The sequence below is a fragment of the Metopolophium dirhodum genome, chromosome 3 (assembly GCF_019925205.1).
Source record: "Metopolophium dirhodum isolate CAU chromosome 3, ASM1992520v1, whole genome shotgun sequence".
Lineage (NCBI taxonomy): Eukaryota > Metazoa > Arthropoda > Insecta > Hemiptera > Aphididae > Metopolophium > Metopolophium dirhodum.
Genome location: NC_083562.1, coordinates 33,520,819 through 33,538,244, shown reverse-complemented (window position 1 = coordinate 33,538,244; position 17,426 = coordinate 33,520,819). Strand labels below are relative to the sequence as shown.

The 17,426-nt window shown below is 29.9% G+C and overlaps 1 protein-coding gene across 2 annotated transcripts in view; it reads left to right on the top strand.

The window, feature by feature from the left end:
- The first annotated feature begins 5,725 nt into the window (after positions 1–5,725).
- LOC132940500 (protein numb) overlaps positions 5,726–17,426 on the top strand; it is a 37,376-nt gene continuing 25,675 nt past the window's right edge. Inside the window, exon 1 of one of the 2 annotated variants that reach the window (XM_061008149.1) lies at positions 5,726–6,179. Coding sequence is in view for 1 of the 2 variants with exons in the window: in XM_061008148.1 (XP_060864131.1) it covers positions 17,221–17,382 (162 nt within the window). In the remaining variant the exon portion in view is untranslated. Of the gene's footprint in view, positions 6,180–14,342; positions 17,383–17,426 lie in introns of those variants that run through there. The other variant, XM_061008148.1, reaches the window with a different exon arrangement.

The following is a 17,426-nucleotide window of genomic DNA, read 5'->3' as shown; positions in this document are numbered from 1 at the left end:
TACCTACTCACGGAGTAACAAGGAGTAGATAAGTACATAATTGTAACTATGTTTTTTCATAATTATTTTTTAGTGCTTTCGCGTTATATAAATATCGATTAATTTAATATAGGTACATAGGATAATGAAGATAAAACAATGTCTTAAGTCATATAGGTACAAGGTAGGTATGTATTAGGTAATCCTATACCTACTGGCCACAAATCACAATGCTTATAAAAAACCACTTATGCCGTTGTGAGATAATAAATATGTAAGAACTAAGAAGGTACTTATTAAAAAGATTATAATTGAATACATATACCATATAGGTACCAGCTATAATACATATACCCTTTTTTTTTACAAATTTCTAATCTAATCTAATTTTCATAGTGCCATATTATGAACAACAGTTAAAACTTAAAATATTATTTATTTGCTATTGTTTTGCATGAAATTTCCGTAACTATACCTAACCTAAATACCATGCAAGGGTGCACACCATAAGAATGGATTTAATAATATAAGTTAGGTTCGATTCGTTTTATACTGGTAAATTCTATAATTATAAAATATTTCTCTATAGCTTACGTTTACCCAAAAAATATAAATGTATATAATTGTTTTATCTACATTGATCATCATTTGTGAAAGTATAATTTTACCAAGGCTCATTATTCACTATTTTCCGGCCGCGGTAGCCCCAAAAATAGTTCAGGGTCAGCATATGCTGCCTCTGCTGCCCCCGTGCGCACGCCTATGGGTATAGGAAATAACTATTATAATATATATAATATATTTACTAATATTTATTTAATTTATAAAGGTACCTGTGTGACAGGGGTTGTTCCGTAGACATGGGGGGGGGGGGGCTAAATTATAATTTTCAGAAAATTTTCGATATTATAGGTACTATGTTTTTTTTGTAATTTTATTTTTAACGCTATATCATTTTTTAGAAATACAGATTGGGAGTGGTCTGCGGCCCCTAGGATCCCCCTCCCGGAGCCGCTCCTACTGATAATTTGTATTAATATGATTAATATGGTTTTAAATTTCAATAAACTATTAAATCATATTAAGTTGGTATAGATATTAATACTTCTTTAAATTATATTATTACTTATAAAACGTTTATCTAGGTACCTACTACCAGTACTGCCTATCGATCAGTGGCGGATCCAGGGATCAAATGCCCCCTCCCCCTCAAACGCCGTAGTTTTCCTTTGTTTTACACTGTGTTTAGCCAATTTTGGAACTTTTTGTATGCCCCTCCATGTCCCCGAAAATTAAGCCCTGGGTCCCCCACTGCTATCGATAGCAACATAGCATAATAATTTTGTCTATAGTGTACGAAGAAGGTATAGGTTAGGTTAGGTACCTACAGTATAGTCAAAGATATTTTGTAAATCTTAGAACTAAAAGGAATGTAGATACATCTAAAAGGATTTATTCCAGTTTAGATAGTTTGTATCATGTAGGTCAATACGAATATAATAGGTTGCCTATGGGTGTGGTGTTTATGTATAACTAATTACAACAACTGATCAACTATTGTTGAATTTAGTTTTTAATTTTCTAGTAGATTATCTGATTACTCATAGCCAGTCGTAGATATATTTTTATCGTTACGCTTAATAAATAATATTATAATATGATATTTAATAATGTACCTATAGTATATGTAATATAAATACGTACGACATTGACTATTCTGAACTATTAAGTGTTAACGAAATTGTAACATAACCGTCATAGCTTACAAGTAAATAAGTATTTTTCTAGTACCTACCTACTATCGTAGGATAATATTATTATGAACAATATTTAAAATAATATTTTTGAATTGTTGTTATACATTATAGTTTATTTATTGTTATATTATAATATGATATACCTATACTTAGTAGTTAGTATACCTACACGCAATGGTAATCATAAATAGGGACTATAATATAAGTTAACTTTGCAATGTAGGTATTTAAATATGAAAAGAAAATATAAATTTAATTTCTTTTAGCTAATATTTTATATACCTAAAGTATTATACACGCAATCGCAATGGTAATAGTATAGGTATATAGGACCTATAACATAAGTTATAACTTTGCGATATAAGCGATATTTAAATGCGAAAAATAAAAATATGAATTCAATTATTTTTTACTAAAACATCATCAACATAAAGATCGATTTGTCGAACCAAAGACTCGAGTTAAAATTGAACGCCTATATATGGCTATATATATACATATTAATATTATGTACGAATATACGATCACTGATCTCATTAAGTAAATACGTTTCGTCAGTCCCAAATATACATAATGCATATTCATATTGTTTATAGGATATTAGGTAGTTAAAACTCAACATGCGTTGTATACATTAAAAAATATATACGCAGTAGGTTTATATAAATATAAACAATATAGAACCTACATGACGTTAGGTATATATTATTATTATTAAGTTTTAAATGTTGAACAGGTTTTTGTTCTTCTCGATTTTGTACTAAAATTTCGTACACCTAACTAAAAATAATATCATGTGACTGAGAGTATGCATTTTATAAGAACTGCAGTCCACATTCACTTACAAGAAATTTATTTTTTAAATATTGTTATTTTTATGGTGAATTATGTGAGATTTTTACCAGGTAGATTTCATTTTATCCTTTGATTTTACCTTTACTTTTTGGTTAAACATCATATATAAGTATGCTTTACATTTTGAAGACACCCGAAAACTTTTTGAATTTCTAAATAGTGCCCCTCCAAAAATATTAATTTTTATAAATCCGATTCTTGGGTAGGTTGGTATACATTGGATATAAGACGATAGTTTCTAATAATTGTCCTAGGTTGTCGAAAATGTAACTTAAATAGATATACAAATAGAATATACATTGCTATACTATATAGGTAATATATAATATATAAGATATAATTCATAAGATTGATGCAATCAGTGGCGTATTAACTACTATTTATACTTAGTTTTAAATTTAATCGTAACTTTAGTCAAAACATTTTTAATTTTCAATAAATATTTTGACCAAGCTATTATAGATTAGCTAAAGCTTTTTCTGAAAATAATGTTCTGAGATTTTTTTTGATTTATCTATTAATTAAAGCCAGCTCATCAAGCTATTCTTATATCAGTCATATTTTACCGTAAAATTAAGAATTTAAGAATTTTCGCATGCGTATGACAACGATATAGATAGATTATGAGTATGTCAGAGAGATCACCGCCGCCGTGTCGCTGTACACGGTATATTAATACGGTGCAACAATAAAAATTATAAATTATAATATATGAAGCATTATGAGTATAGGTACATTAGTACATGACTACCGTTTATCGTCAGTTTGACGTACAGAATATAATGTGTGGTAATATTATAATATAATTTAATATAATATGGGATCGCAATGAAGTGACCAGAACTGGGCTGGATTGAGGAAAATCTCGATCGGCTGTTTCAAAAAAGTTTTTCTTCACCCCCTTAAATATGCAGTGGCATAACTTTGAATACATTTTTTGGGGGGGAGGGGTGAGAAATATTATGAACACGTTTTGCATATTTGGCATTAGTTCGGTCTATACTAAAGTATGGAGTGGTAGTAATTGGCATTTTTATTTAGTTAAGAATGATTTAAGGCTCGAGAATGTCCAAAGTAGTTTTTTTCTTATACCTATATTGGATGCCTATAGGCCATAGGACATATTCTTCAGTTGTAGGTAGTAGGTTTGAGGTATAATCCTAGGCGACTATAGATAGGCATGATTATTCATTTTTGTTACGAATTACGTTGCAAGATGCTGACATGCACTTAATTACTTCCCTCCTCAATGTCTCCTCAGACGCACCTAATATCTTCTTCAATATTAACTTCGTGTCCCCTCTTATTTCTCTAGATATCAATCTCTTTTTCATGTATATAGCCATAAAGGTACCTTAAAGATATCCACTCTATTTCTTCTGGACATAACCATCTTTTGCATATTATAATAGAATCATAGGCGTGTTTACGGGAGGGGTCGGGTGGGCACTGCCCCCCCCCCCTCCGACAGACTGTGCCTCCAACAAAATCATGCCAGGATAAAAAAAAGTCATGCGGTGTGTACCCTGCAGTACCTATAGATTTTGATTAATTGTAATTTTTTTAGTTACGCATTTATTAATTAATGATTATATTATCATATAATATTATGTTCATCATATTATGGTTTTATCAGCTAAAAATATCCAATTACCGATTATAATTTCAAAAATGATTTTAGATATTTTACGACTTGTTAAAATAATTTAAATTTTGTCAGATACTCAAAATATTTATTACTGATTAGTTAATAGTTTTACAATTTGTATGTTGTTTACCTTGTATAATGGATGGAAAAGAGTATTTTTATTATTTTGACAATGTTTATACTTTTTGATAATAATTAAAAAATACTTCTACCATTGTTAATTTTATAACATAAAAAATGAATATTTTTTCATGACTAAAAAAATAGGTCTCACTATTTAAAAATTTGTTGTGCCCCCTCGGCCACCAAAGTCTGAACATGCCTATGAATGAATGCCAGAATACATCGGTATTTAAATAATCATTATTTTGTTTTGAATTATTTGTGTTGTTATACCTTGGGGCTGTTGTTATTACTTTTTGAGATATATTTTTGGGCTAATTATTTTGCACATTTTTATTTTTTAATTATGTTTATTCAAAACGATAATCGATATTTTTTAATCAATCAATAGGTACCTAACTATCTTTTTCCTAATCAATAAATATGAAAATTACAGTTTCATTTAGATAAAAAGTTTTCTTATTTATTTGGCAATTGTATGACATCAATTTAAATTATATATAATTGTACATTTTAATTTCTAAAGATATTTATTTTATTAATATTTACTAAACCTTTAAAAAATAAAAGTATATTTTGAAACCTTATTTTAGGATTTTTAAGTGCAACGTGCTTGCATATCTATTACCTATCTAGTGCTTTTTTAGGGCTATAAGTCCTCTGTCCTAGTTATACCTACATGACACTGTATTATTAGTATCTAAATAAAATATTATAACGAACAAAAAAAAAAACATAGTAATATTGTCTTATTTAATATTTATAGTTGTTTCTTTCTTAATTAGGTACTTGTTGTATTAATAATCGTTATCTGTTTTTAAAATGTTCATTGTGCCGTTAATTCAAATAAAACAAAAAATAAATGAAATTTTTATCGGTCGTCCGGTAAATACGTTGAAATATCGTCGGATCAAACTATCAAATTTTCCAATCCTGCCCTGTGGACGACGACGCGCAACGTACTGCCTGGCGCGCACGTTCTCTGCAGCTGCAGTTGCGGCCGGAGGCGCCGCCTTGCCCACCGTAATTTTGCGGCGCACTGTTCAAATATCGAGCGTCCCGGCGTCGATACCTCTCTGCCCGCCAGCATATTATATAGCTTTGGCCAGTCCGCCCAAGGTCGCGGCGTCTGCGCCGGTACGGCCCAAGTTTCGCGCTCGTCGCCGCCCGTACGCGCCACGCACGTTGGCCACGGCCGCGAGAGAGCGATCGAGCGACTGGGCGGCGGCGGCGGGAGACTTTGGCGTGAGCCACCGCCGGCCGTGAGCGTGACGGGCAGGCCGGAGTGGCGGCGGTAGTATATAGTATTATTATAATAGTAGGTGGTGGTGGCGGTGAAGTTACGATAACGCCGCGTACTCTCGATTAGTAGAACACGAGCTCGCGTACTCGGTGGCTCGCGAAGTCACTCGCCCCAGGTCGTGTTGCGTTGTTATTGGTTTGTGATGGCATATGATGCATATTGTTATACTTAAATGTTAAGATTGTATACGACAATAATATTATCTGCGGGTAGCGGCGGTAAAGCCTGAAGGTCCGAGGAAAGTGTTTCATTAATTCATCTACATCGTTTCGTCTAAATAATAATATTTTGCGTCCGCGACCTGTCGTATTTCATCGTTAAAATATTACATTATACATACACTTACCCCGCAGTATTGTTATTTGTTATAACCGATATCAGTATAATTTACATTAAATTGTAACATAGTCGATTTGATATTTGAGTGAGAAAATGAAAAACTCGTTGGAAAGCAAGATTGTACGGATCGAACAAATCGCTTGCGCCCATACACATCACGCAGCCGGAAATTCGTGTAAGTTAACAGTCTGGTCCGTGAGTTCTTAAACAGCACAATTACATAAAATTCATAATTATTGTACCTACCTACCTATTAAATATTGGTAAGCTTTGAACTTGACCCGGTACCGTCACATGCCTTATACATATCGTGTGTTGAAAACGGTAAAATATTTAGTACAGTCAATCGACCTGATCGCGTTTTTACGAACACTATAAAAAGCACGTTCCAGAAAAACGATATAATATGTATGTATCTTTACATACAATCTGAGAAATTTAGAATTCTGACCCTCTTTCAAGTAAATAATAATTTAACCACCCGCTAAAAAGAATAAAAAGTTAATCTTTTAATTTTCGTCGATTACGTAGTAGGTACCTATGTAACGCATTGCCTGTCTATAAAAAGGTTTTAGGTTTTTATTATCCTAATAATATATATATATCGATTATCAAGGGTCTATACTAAATTCTAATATTATTTTCAATATATATAATACGGGTTAAAGGTATAGTAAAATGTCTGATAGATTTTCCTTTATCACTAATAGGTACGTAATTTAATATAAGAATTTGGAAATATTTTCGTTGTAAGAACTAAGTACTAAATACAATAAATTTGTATTAACTGTTGAAAAATCTTAACTTAAAGGAAAATATTAATTGTGACTGTTGCCTCGTGCTTACAAATAATGAATAACGGTAATATATTGTTAGTTTTTATCATAACTTATTATAATTATTTACTAATCTGAAATAAATAGTGTACCTATATAACCTATAGATATCTTAAGTAATTTAGATGATTGGTGAACACTGAGTGTCTTGAAACTTTGGGAAATTGGAAATGTTTTTATACATTTTGTTTATATCTATATCATAATTATATAGAATACAATCATACAGAACTTTTCCAAATTGTCATGACACCTTATATAGGCTACATATATATCATTATAATAGTTTGTATACAATTCCTATGCATACAAAAATAGGTATACTAATATACTAATAGGTATATACAGTACCTGGTACAGGAATATTTTCAACATGTTGTCCTAATGGCATTTAAATAAAGAGTTGTCTTAATTTTTTTTAATTGGATTTTTTTTTATTATTATGCATATTATGTTTATAATATATATATCAACAATTAATTACGGTATTGATAAAAAAGTATACCTATATATTATGATAAAGTAATTACGAATCATAGATCTAAAAAAAAAAAATTTATAAAAGTTTTTTATTAATAGATGTTAAAATATGTTAGTTAATTTTAGATATAGTTACATATATTATGCAGGTATAAACGGTATCAAAATAATGATAAAAAGAAATGTTTTGACATCAGATTAATAATTAAAAAATATATAAACGGTTACCTAACAATATTCATCTGCTAATTATTTAAATCTTGATTTAAATTATTAGCAATAGGACTTATATGCATGTAAATATGTAATCTTTTTTTCTTTTTATAAACCGGATCATCTAATCATACCAAAATAAACGACCGTCGACCAATTTCATAATTTCATAATATAATTTGTTCATTAAGTATAATATATTAATATTATGCATGTTGAAACAGTTATTGGGCCACTGTTTTTTCTTTTGAATACAACATAAATTAACTAATATTTTGCTTATGCAATTACATTCGAACAATAGTTTAAATTGAGCATAATATTATAAATAATAACATGACATAAAAACAATATAGGCGTCATCAGTGATCTAATTTTCGATATAACCTGTATATTATTATATTAAAGTATGAAATCAATTTATTTGGTAACCTTAACTCTAGATTAAATATTTTATTTTTCATATTATTTGTTGATGAATTATTTATTGGAAATATTATGTAAATATGTCCTATAAAATTCCCAATCACCATTCGCCAATCTAAAGTGAACATTTAATTAAAACATTGAAACATTTTAACATTGATTATAAATACTAATCAATGATTTTAAGTATGAGAATTTATATAAAAATAATATTAATCTACTTATCTACATAAGCCATTGGCGCAATTTCAATGAAAAAACTGGTGGTGTGAAGCCCCTTATTTTTTCAGTTAGTCCAAGAATGGCATATATTATGAGGGTGTTAATTTCAAAATTAGATGCGTTATTTATCGTCAATCCCCTTTTAAATTCGCCTATATGATATAATAACTTTTGAAGGTTTATGTTTAAATTAATCGTTATGATTAAGTCGAAGTAATACTTAACTAAAAATTAGGTTTAAATTCTAGTGTTCTTTCTTTGTATATTAAAACTTCAACAACATGAATGAAATGCGGTTTGTTTGAATTTACCTGAATTTATTAGTTGAAAAAATTAAACGCAATTTTCAATATAAAATCATTCGTTATAAAAAAAGGATATTATTTAATATTTTTGATTGCCTATAATATTGTTAGTATTTCAGGTTTTTAATATATATTATATAAGGTACTGGGTAGGTATTATTATTTTTAAATATTTTAGTTGTCTTCTATTATAATTTATAGTAGGTAATAGGTATTATAGTATCAACATTATGCTTGTGTTTTGTATAGATAGCTTATAAGTAGTTTCATTTCAAATTTAAATGAACTGAATATGAATTGTTTATTGTTAGTTGGTAAAAAAGTAGTAAGTGCCTAAAGAATTATAGCAGTATAGCGTGATAAAAATTGAACTATTGAAAATTTGTCTGTAACACTTGAATAAACACGTGATGATTTTCAAGAGTTGCCTATACATTATGTACACTATTAGGTCCCGGTACCTATATTATATAATTTTATATATTTATTAAACTTAACATTTTTCATAATTAGTTAAACATAATATAACCTATATTAATTTATAATTGATAAACAAATTGATCAATATATATATATAAGATTGTTAATTAGTTATTTTAATACCATATATTAAATTTTGTTTTTAGTTATTAAAATATTATTCAGTTTTAAATTAAAAAAATTAACTATTCAGTCAATATTTACAATTTTCAGTAATATAATATAGGTAGGTACATTTTACAGTTTACACTATACAAAATTATAATAGGTTAACTTACCTATTATTCAACAGTTCTTAAAACTAAGTTATTTACAAGTTATTTATTATATTTTATAATGTTAGTGTAGTCTATGTATCGTAATACATTAATACACCATAATAATAGTATTATTGACAGTATAGTACCTAAATATGGTGTCACATCTTATAAGTATAGTTATAGCGATAATAATCGATACCATCTGCAAACCATACCTATTAAAGGTACCTAATGTAATATGATAATAGAGTTGTGTAGGCTATAATCCCTTAAAAGTAAATATATGGTGTAATGTGTATCATACATTAATATAAAGACATTTGTAAAAACATAAATAGTACGATATTATAGTAGGTTTTTTAATTTTTGATAAAAAAGATAGACAAAATCAAAAAAATATATGTATTTAATAAAAATAATTTATTATTTAATGTTATTATGTTTATTGGGATAAATTATTGTGTTAAAGTCAATTTGTGTAGTGACGTATACGAACTCATCTGTAATTTGAGTACCTATGTAATAAAGTATAATCATTAACGATAGGCATGAAGGGATGAACTATAGACATTTTGAAGCAAGCTGCAGTCAAACCATAAGAATCGGACCCGTTAATTTTTAACCCTTCCCTAGTCGATCCAATTACTAGTATTAATCAAACTATTATGACACGCTATACATGTTATTGTATCATATTTATAATGGCGCCTACACCCATATCAGCCATATTGTGTAATACGTAAGTCGTATAGTCTCTTAGTATATACGGTAGATACTCAATCATTTGTTTATTAACAACTAAATTGAAGTAGTCATAAATATAATTGAATTGTATCCCTATACAAAAAAACTAACCTATAAATTACTATAGTAATGTCAAGCATCAAACTATGAATGAGTCTAAACATATTATTATATTGTATTGTAAGAAAAGTTTTGATATGTTATGATCTCAAATATATTGTAGAGAAAATATAAATGTTATTAAATTGTATTTCTATCACTATCTTTTGACTGATATGTTATAGACTATAATACCGCTGTATGCATATTGCGTGTATAACGAGATTTAAATGGGCATATTTCTGTACCCACTCAAAATAATCATAAATAACAAAATAAATTAAAATTTCTATCAAAAATACGACCTTGCAATATTTTCTTTAGAAAAATGTATAAGTAGGTACACTAATATTTGTTCACAACGTGGACTAAGTTAAATTGTTAATACTGAGTGCTAATAAGATTATTATATAGTACCTATGTATTCAATTTAAAATAGGCGTGGGATGGCTGTAGTCAACTATAGTCTGTAGATAGGTACTCAGGTACTCTATTATTACAATTTAATTTTGTGCAAATTTATTTTATGGTTTATCATACTATATTATATTATAGGATACACTTATTTTATATTTATAAGGTACTTATTTACTAATTGATTATTTTATAATAAATACTCAAGTCATTTGCTATAAAATATTACACATTACAAACAGACAACAGTTAATAATAAATACACGATTTTGATATTTCCAGTAACTAGCAAGGTGTAATTAGAAGCCTTTGTCTCATTGAATATCATTTCATGTATTCGTGTAGCTCGTGTATAATGTATATTATAATATAATGTTTTGTATATACATAGGGCTGTGTGTGTGGACTAAATTAGAGACAGAAAAGAACAAAAATTATTTATCCACAACTACAATGTTGGAAATAAAAAAAGTAATTTCCATGTATTGTTTCGGACCTCGGTAAAGGAAAAAATCCTAAGAAAAATGTGAAACGCGTTATATTTTGGTCAAGGCCATTGGTTGTATATCGTTTCAATATTTATAGTTACATATTTTATATTGTATACCTATATAGTAAATATGTGTGTAATATTAAACTGTACCTACATGAAGCAATAAACAATATTTGAAAACAAATCTCCCCTCTCTTATTGTGTTAGTTCTAAACTAGATTGGTTTCTCGATATAGGTATTGACATTTTGGATTACGTCCATTGGATAAAATGTGCACGCGGTTATGTGAAAGTGAATTTATGCTGTCCAAGTGTCCAAGTCATTGCACATACCTATTTTAACGATTACCATTAAATAAACAGCATCAGAATTTAAACAAAATAAGTTTATAAATTATTTAGTCAAATTTATATAGTTAAGAGGATATCAGCGCACTATTTATTTTCTCTCTCTGACCCACGCGCAACATAGACAAAACGCATTTGCGCAGAATCGTTTTTTCTATGTTTTTAAGTAATTTCAGAGTAAAATCACCCATTACAAAAAAGATAGAGAATAATATTTTAGAGGGAATGACATATCGGTTTTATATTTTATTGTTATTTGACTTTGTATTCGACTTTCGAAATAAACAAAAAAATGTTCCCACACCCAATGGCCTATGTTGCCGCGGGTTACCCAATAAAAAAAAAAAAAAAAAAAAAAAAAAAAAAAAAAAAATGTTGTAAATTTAAATTATGTTTAAATTGTTTTGAAACAATACTTAGAGAAATCGATATGTCATTCCCTCGAAAATTTTATTCTCTATCTTTTTTGTAATGAGTGATTTTACTCCAAGATTACTTAAAAACATAGAAAAAACGATTCTGTGCAAATGCATTTTGTCTATGTTTCGCGTGGGCTAGAGAGAGAAAACAATAATAGTGCGCTGATATCCTCTTAATATTATTTTTCTGTTTAAAAATATTATATATAAAAAAGAAAATCAATGTGTTAAATATTTGAATTTTAAATTATATTGCTTTATTTCTCCTAACTATATAAATATAAGATAACAAATTATTATTTTGATAATGACTTCACAAAGGGAGTGGGGCGTTTAGAGTATATAACCCTAATCCCTCCATATACCTGAAATTGTATAACTTTTGATTTGTAATTTATATTGATTATAATTTATACATCCATCCCACCACTATAATACTCAAACATTTTTTTTTCGATGTACATGCTTGAGACTTGAGTCTATTATGATTTTTTTTATTTTAACCTTTATACTAGGTAAATAATATAATTAAATATAATATGATGACTAAAATGAGTTACGCTATAAATCATTGTAGCATACTTAACCGAGTAACGATAACAATAAAAACACGTGTCACAACTTATACTCACAAGACCTTGTTTGGTTCTGAAACTCTGAATGCTCTGATAATATAACGATATTGTTGCAGAGTCGTAGAGATAGTAGATACCTTAATTTATTATTCATTTTTTTTAGTAAAAGACTGTAGAGGTAGGTTTTAATTACTTTAATTAGTATCAATTAAAGTTTTATCATCATTATTTTAAAAAGATAATAGTGTTTATACATAGTATGACATTTGGTGCAATATACGTAAATTATTTTGATTTCCTATTGTTAAGTCTTCTTTGTAGTGGAACATACCTAAAAACCTTGAGATAGATGTAAAAACGGTACTCCTACAAAAACGTCTCAATTTTCGCTGTATTATAAAAGCACTGACCCGTGAAATAATAACAGTAAAACAGACTGATGGTAAAAAAAAACGCCATAGTAATTTTTCATCATAATTAGAAAAACTATAGTTGTAGGTCCAGAAGTGTAAAAATGATGATTTAATATTTTAATTGAATTATAAGTACCTATATGAATATGATTGGTATTAGGTATTATATTATAATTTATCATATTATTTTTGTTTATTATATTATCTTGTTCTTATATTATACCTATCCTAAATAACTAAAGAAGGAATATTTTTTCCGCTCAACACATTTTTAATTTATAAAAGGTATTTAAAAAAGTTGCAACCTTTAATCTTTATAGTAATAAGTATTGGGATTTGACAAAAAATATTCAAACAAAATAAATTGGGATGAACTTTTGTGAAAAATAGGGATGGTAATAGGAAATACCACTCCTACATTCTACATACAAACTCTTTGGCTTATGCTTTGCAAATTATTCAAACCCACTTGTCCATGTCCTTGTCTCCGACGATATCCTGGGCAATCTTCAGAGAAGGCTAAAGAGAAATTGGTGTAAAAATTAACATAGAAAAATATTTTTAGATACCTATCATATTGTCAAAAGTGTTATTGTTGGGTAATCTCTTTAATATATTCTTTCGTGTCTATAAATAACTAGCTATACGCATATAGTCTATACCTATAGGCTATATTCACATAGTGTGATTATTGTTAATTCAGTTTATATAGATTGTATTGTATAATATTTCTAAGAAGTTTTTAAAAATAATAATATAACTACCTATATATTGTAAATTTGTAATTCATATTTATTCAATTGGTCTGGAGCAGGTTAACCAACGACCGTGACATTTAACTAGGATCCACCTTATAGGTACACACAAACTTACCACAAAACTATTTTTTTAGGGCGAGGGGAAATTGCCCCGCCCCCCCAGCACTAAGCAATTAGCGTCACTGGTGTTGTGTAAACAATATAAATTTAAAATTTAAATGCATCTTAAATTTGAATTAAATACAATTAGGTATTACCTAACTAAACAAACATAATGCGAAGAACATTTTTATAAGGTATTACTCATTTAGACGGTAATTTATATTTGGTCTCATTGACCAAAATACCACATAATGGTTTATAATTTGAATGTTAATTTTAAACCATTCAATTTAAACTTTAAAGCACCTAAATATTATTATGGTTGACCTTCTCAGGTGCAGGACTTACAGCCTTAGCTCCCGACCTAGGCGCCTAGACCGGCTTTGTATTTAAATAAAAAGTAAAATGATAGATATAAATTAAAAATATCAAAGATTACGATGTATTATGTTATCATACCTATTTTTTAAAATTAAAATATTGGGAACTTGGGCTTTGATTTGGTAAATTATTATATTCACATTTTTATATTTTCCATTTTCTTCTAAAATAATAATTTATATCATGTTATTAATATTATTACAATATACGAGTATAATTCAATCTTTTTATTCCTAAAATAAAATAGTTTTTAACATAATTTTTATTTAATTATTAATTATTTAATAAAAATAATGGAGCATAATTATATGCCATATGGTATATGTGCGTATAACGCGACCACGCATAAAATTACAAAATCACTAAAGGAGAAAGGTAGGTACAAACTACAAAGACAAAATTCATTTTAAAACTATCGATTTTAATCCTAAAAAAACTGATTGGTTTTTATAAAACACAAGCATATATGAAATTGAAATTCGATGTTTTATATTAAGGAATACAAAATTACTTTAAACAATGTGGGAAGTTAATAAAGTTGAAGAAAACAGGATCACAAATTTGGAGCACCTATAAAGGTTAGGTATTAAATAAAAAAACAATTATACGGTTTTGGTTTTATTATGCTACATTATGAAGATTATCATCCACGTTATAATAAATTGCTTCAAATAATATTTCCATTAAACTATGGTAACTGTATATTATACACACTATCAAATTATTTGATAATTGTTAAATTCCCGTTTAAGTTGAATTCATCAATTATGATAATAAAGGTGAACACTAGTTTTTTATTAATTATAACAGGAACTGATGCATATGATACTATGATGAAAATAACTAATAAGTAATAACTGTACCTATACATGATATACCTATATGGATATATTATGTTTAATAATTGTCGAGTGCACGAAGCGAACGCACATAAAAAGTTGGAAACTTATTCGTTCGGAATCGTAGTTTTGTTGAAAATATTTCGTTGGAAACAAATATTGTTGGAATCGTATTTTTATTGAATCATATTACATTGGAATCGTAATCCGATTGAAGTATATTATTAGGTCACCATGTCGGAAGCAAATGTGCTAGGAAATGAAATTGTATGGAAAATATTCTTATATATAAATTATAATCATTCATTATTTATAAGTTAAGCAAATGTCTTTGGGTGTAAATGATATTATATTTTAATGTATAGCCATCCCGACCGGCGTTGTCTATGAGATTCACTTGTGTTTATGCGAGCAGTATATAAGTATATTATCATTTAGGTGTGCTGCGGTAAATCGTAGACCACGTGAGGTTTGTACGTAAATGTATAATTTAACTCTAAAGTATCAAAGTTTTACCAAGTTTGTCGTTTTTACGTAATTCAACATACGACGGATTAATACAAAATTCTAAACTAACCTACCGTACTAAGATTTAATAAATAAAAAAAAACCAAACATTCCTATGTAAAGATAAAGAAGAAATATAAAAAAAGTAAAAATAAGAAAAAAAATTGGTCCACTGTAAACGTCGTTCGATCTTGAGACATTCTGTACTAAAATTCATAGGAGTGCCAACTGTGTAATGTGTTAACAGTTTTATCGTATTAACAATAATAACAGTTATGAAAACCAATAGAAACCATTTATAAACAAGAAATTCTATCGTAAATCTCAAAATCATTGAATCTAAATCATCCCAGGAGCCACTTAAAAACACACAAAAAATATCATCAATATCGGTCAAGCCGTTTAGGAATGCATAACGGACAGATAGACAAACATTAATTTATGTTTAATATGTTTATGTTTAACTATAATTAATTATCGAGCATAGCGAGGAAAATTTTTTTTAGGGGTTTTGTGATGAATGATAATTTAAAAACATCATATGAGTAATGAGTATCCAGTATAGACCTGAGATACAGCCCCCCTAAATTTCAAACACTATTTGCGCCTATGGTTTCGAGCAAACTTTTATTGCGAGAGCTATATTTTATTGGAAAATGCCGATGATAGGTACCTATATTATTATAGTAACGGTTGAGAATGAGCGAAACGATATTGATATAAATTATAATTTAAAATAATATGTACCTAATTAATACTCATAATATGATAAGTGTTTAATATAGCCATAGGCCATAGCCCATAAGCCATTACTTATTACTTATTAGTATCAAATACTAATAATATAATATTTTGTGCGACTAATAAAAATTCGCGTATAAGTCTCCAAACTCGTTTCTACACTCGTTAAGTACTTTAGTCGTTTCCCACTTATGATAAGTGCCTATCTTAAAATCGTCGCTCGGAACTTGGGAGAACGCCAACACCACGTCGTCGTCTCGCCCGAACAGCAAATTAATATTGGTCAAAAATTCGGTTGTACGTCACCCCTCTTTTAGTGCAAGTACAGAAATCCGTTGAAATCGCCGCTGTTAGTGGTCGGTTACATCCGTCGCTGGTGTAAAAACGGTCGGACCATAAATGTGGTCGTCGCCGTGCGTGTGGAGCCGTGGAGGAGGTTAGAGTGCGTGGCTACCACGGTCACACGCCACACGGTGGTTGTCTCGGATGGGCTTTGGTGGGGACGCGCTTAAGGAGTGTCTACTTGGTACAGTGTGGTACTCACGGTGGCGGACCTCGAAAGAGCATGCGCGCAACGACGTGATGTGTGTGAACGCTGCCTGTCCGGTTCCCACCGCGTGCGCGTGGAAACCGGTTACTCGCCACCACCGCCACCACGCCATTGGGGTGCCCGGCCGGGCGGTGCGTGTGGGGAGGGGGTCCTCCGGGAATGTACGTTACGAAATTTTCTACAGCGACGCTAGTCGCACGGGTCCGTTTGCAACCGTCGTTTGTCAGTCGCACTCGCCGTCGCCGTCGTCGTAGGCGCGCGTCCTCGTATCACTCCGCCGCGTTTCTTTCCCGTACCCCTCCCTCCTCAAAACCAACGTCTCTGATAATACAAATACCTCGATTTCACGGCAAAACTCTGTGATTTCGCAATAGTCTTGTCGTCGTCCGTCGTCGATTAACGAAAATTATTATCAAGATAACATAGTAGTATCTGTTATTATTATATTTCATTCCCGCCGATGGATTATACAGTTCGGTTCGCGTTTCTTTTATTCGCAAATGTCTTCTGACGTGTTCAAATCGTGATTCGTTTTGGTCGTTGGTGCCGTCGGCCGTGGTGCGTCGTATCGTGCCGTGTGTGAGAGTGTGTGTGTTTGTTTTTGACGTGTGATGCCGTTGTCGTTCAAAAAAATCTTTTCGCGAAAACTGCTGTTCAGCCCGAAAGTCATGGGTAACGCGGCGTCGCATCACGAACCGTTGGACCGGGTCGGCAGCCACGCGGGCTCGACGTTTCGGCGTTCGTCCAGTGTTCGGCACAGCAAATCCTCCAAGGTACGACGCTTGTCCGCAACGGACGGCATTACAATAATAATAAT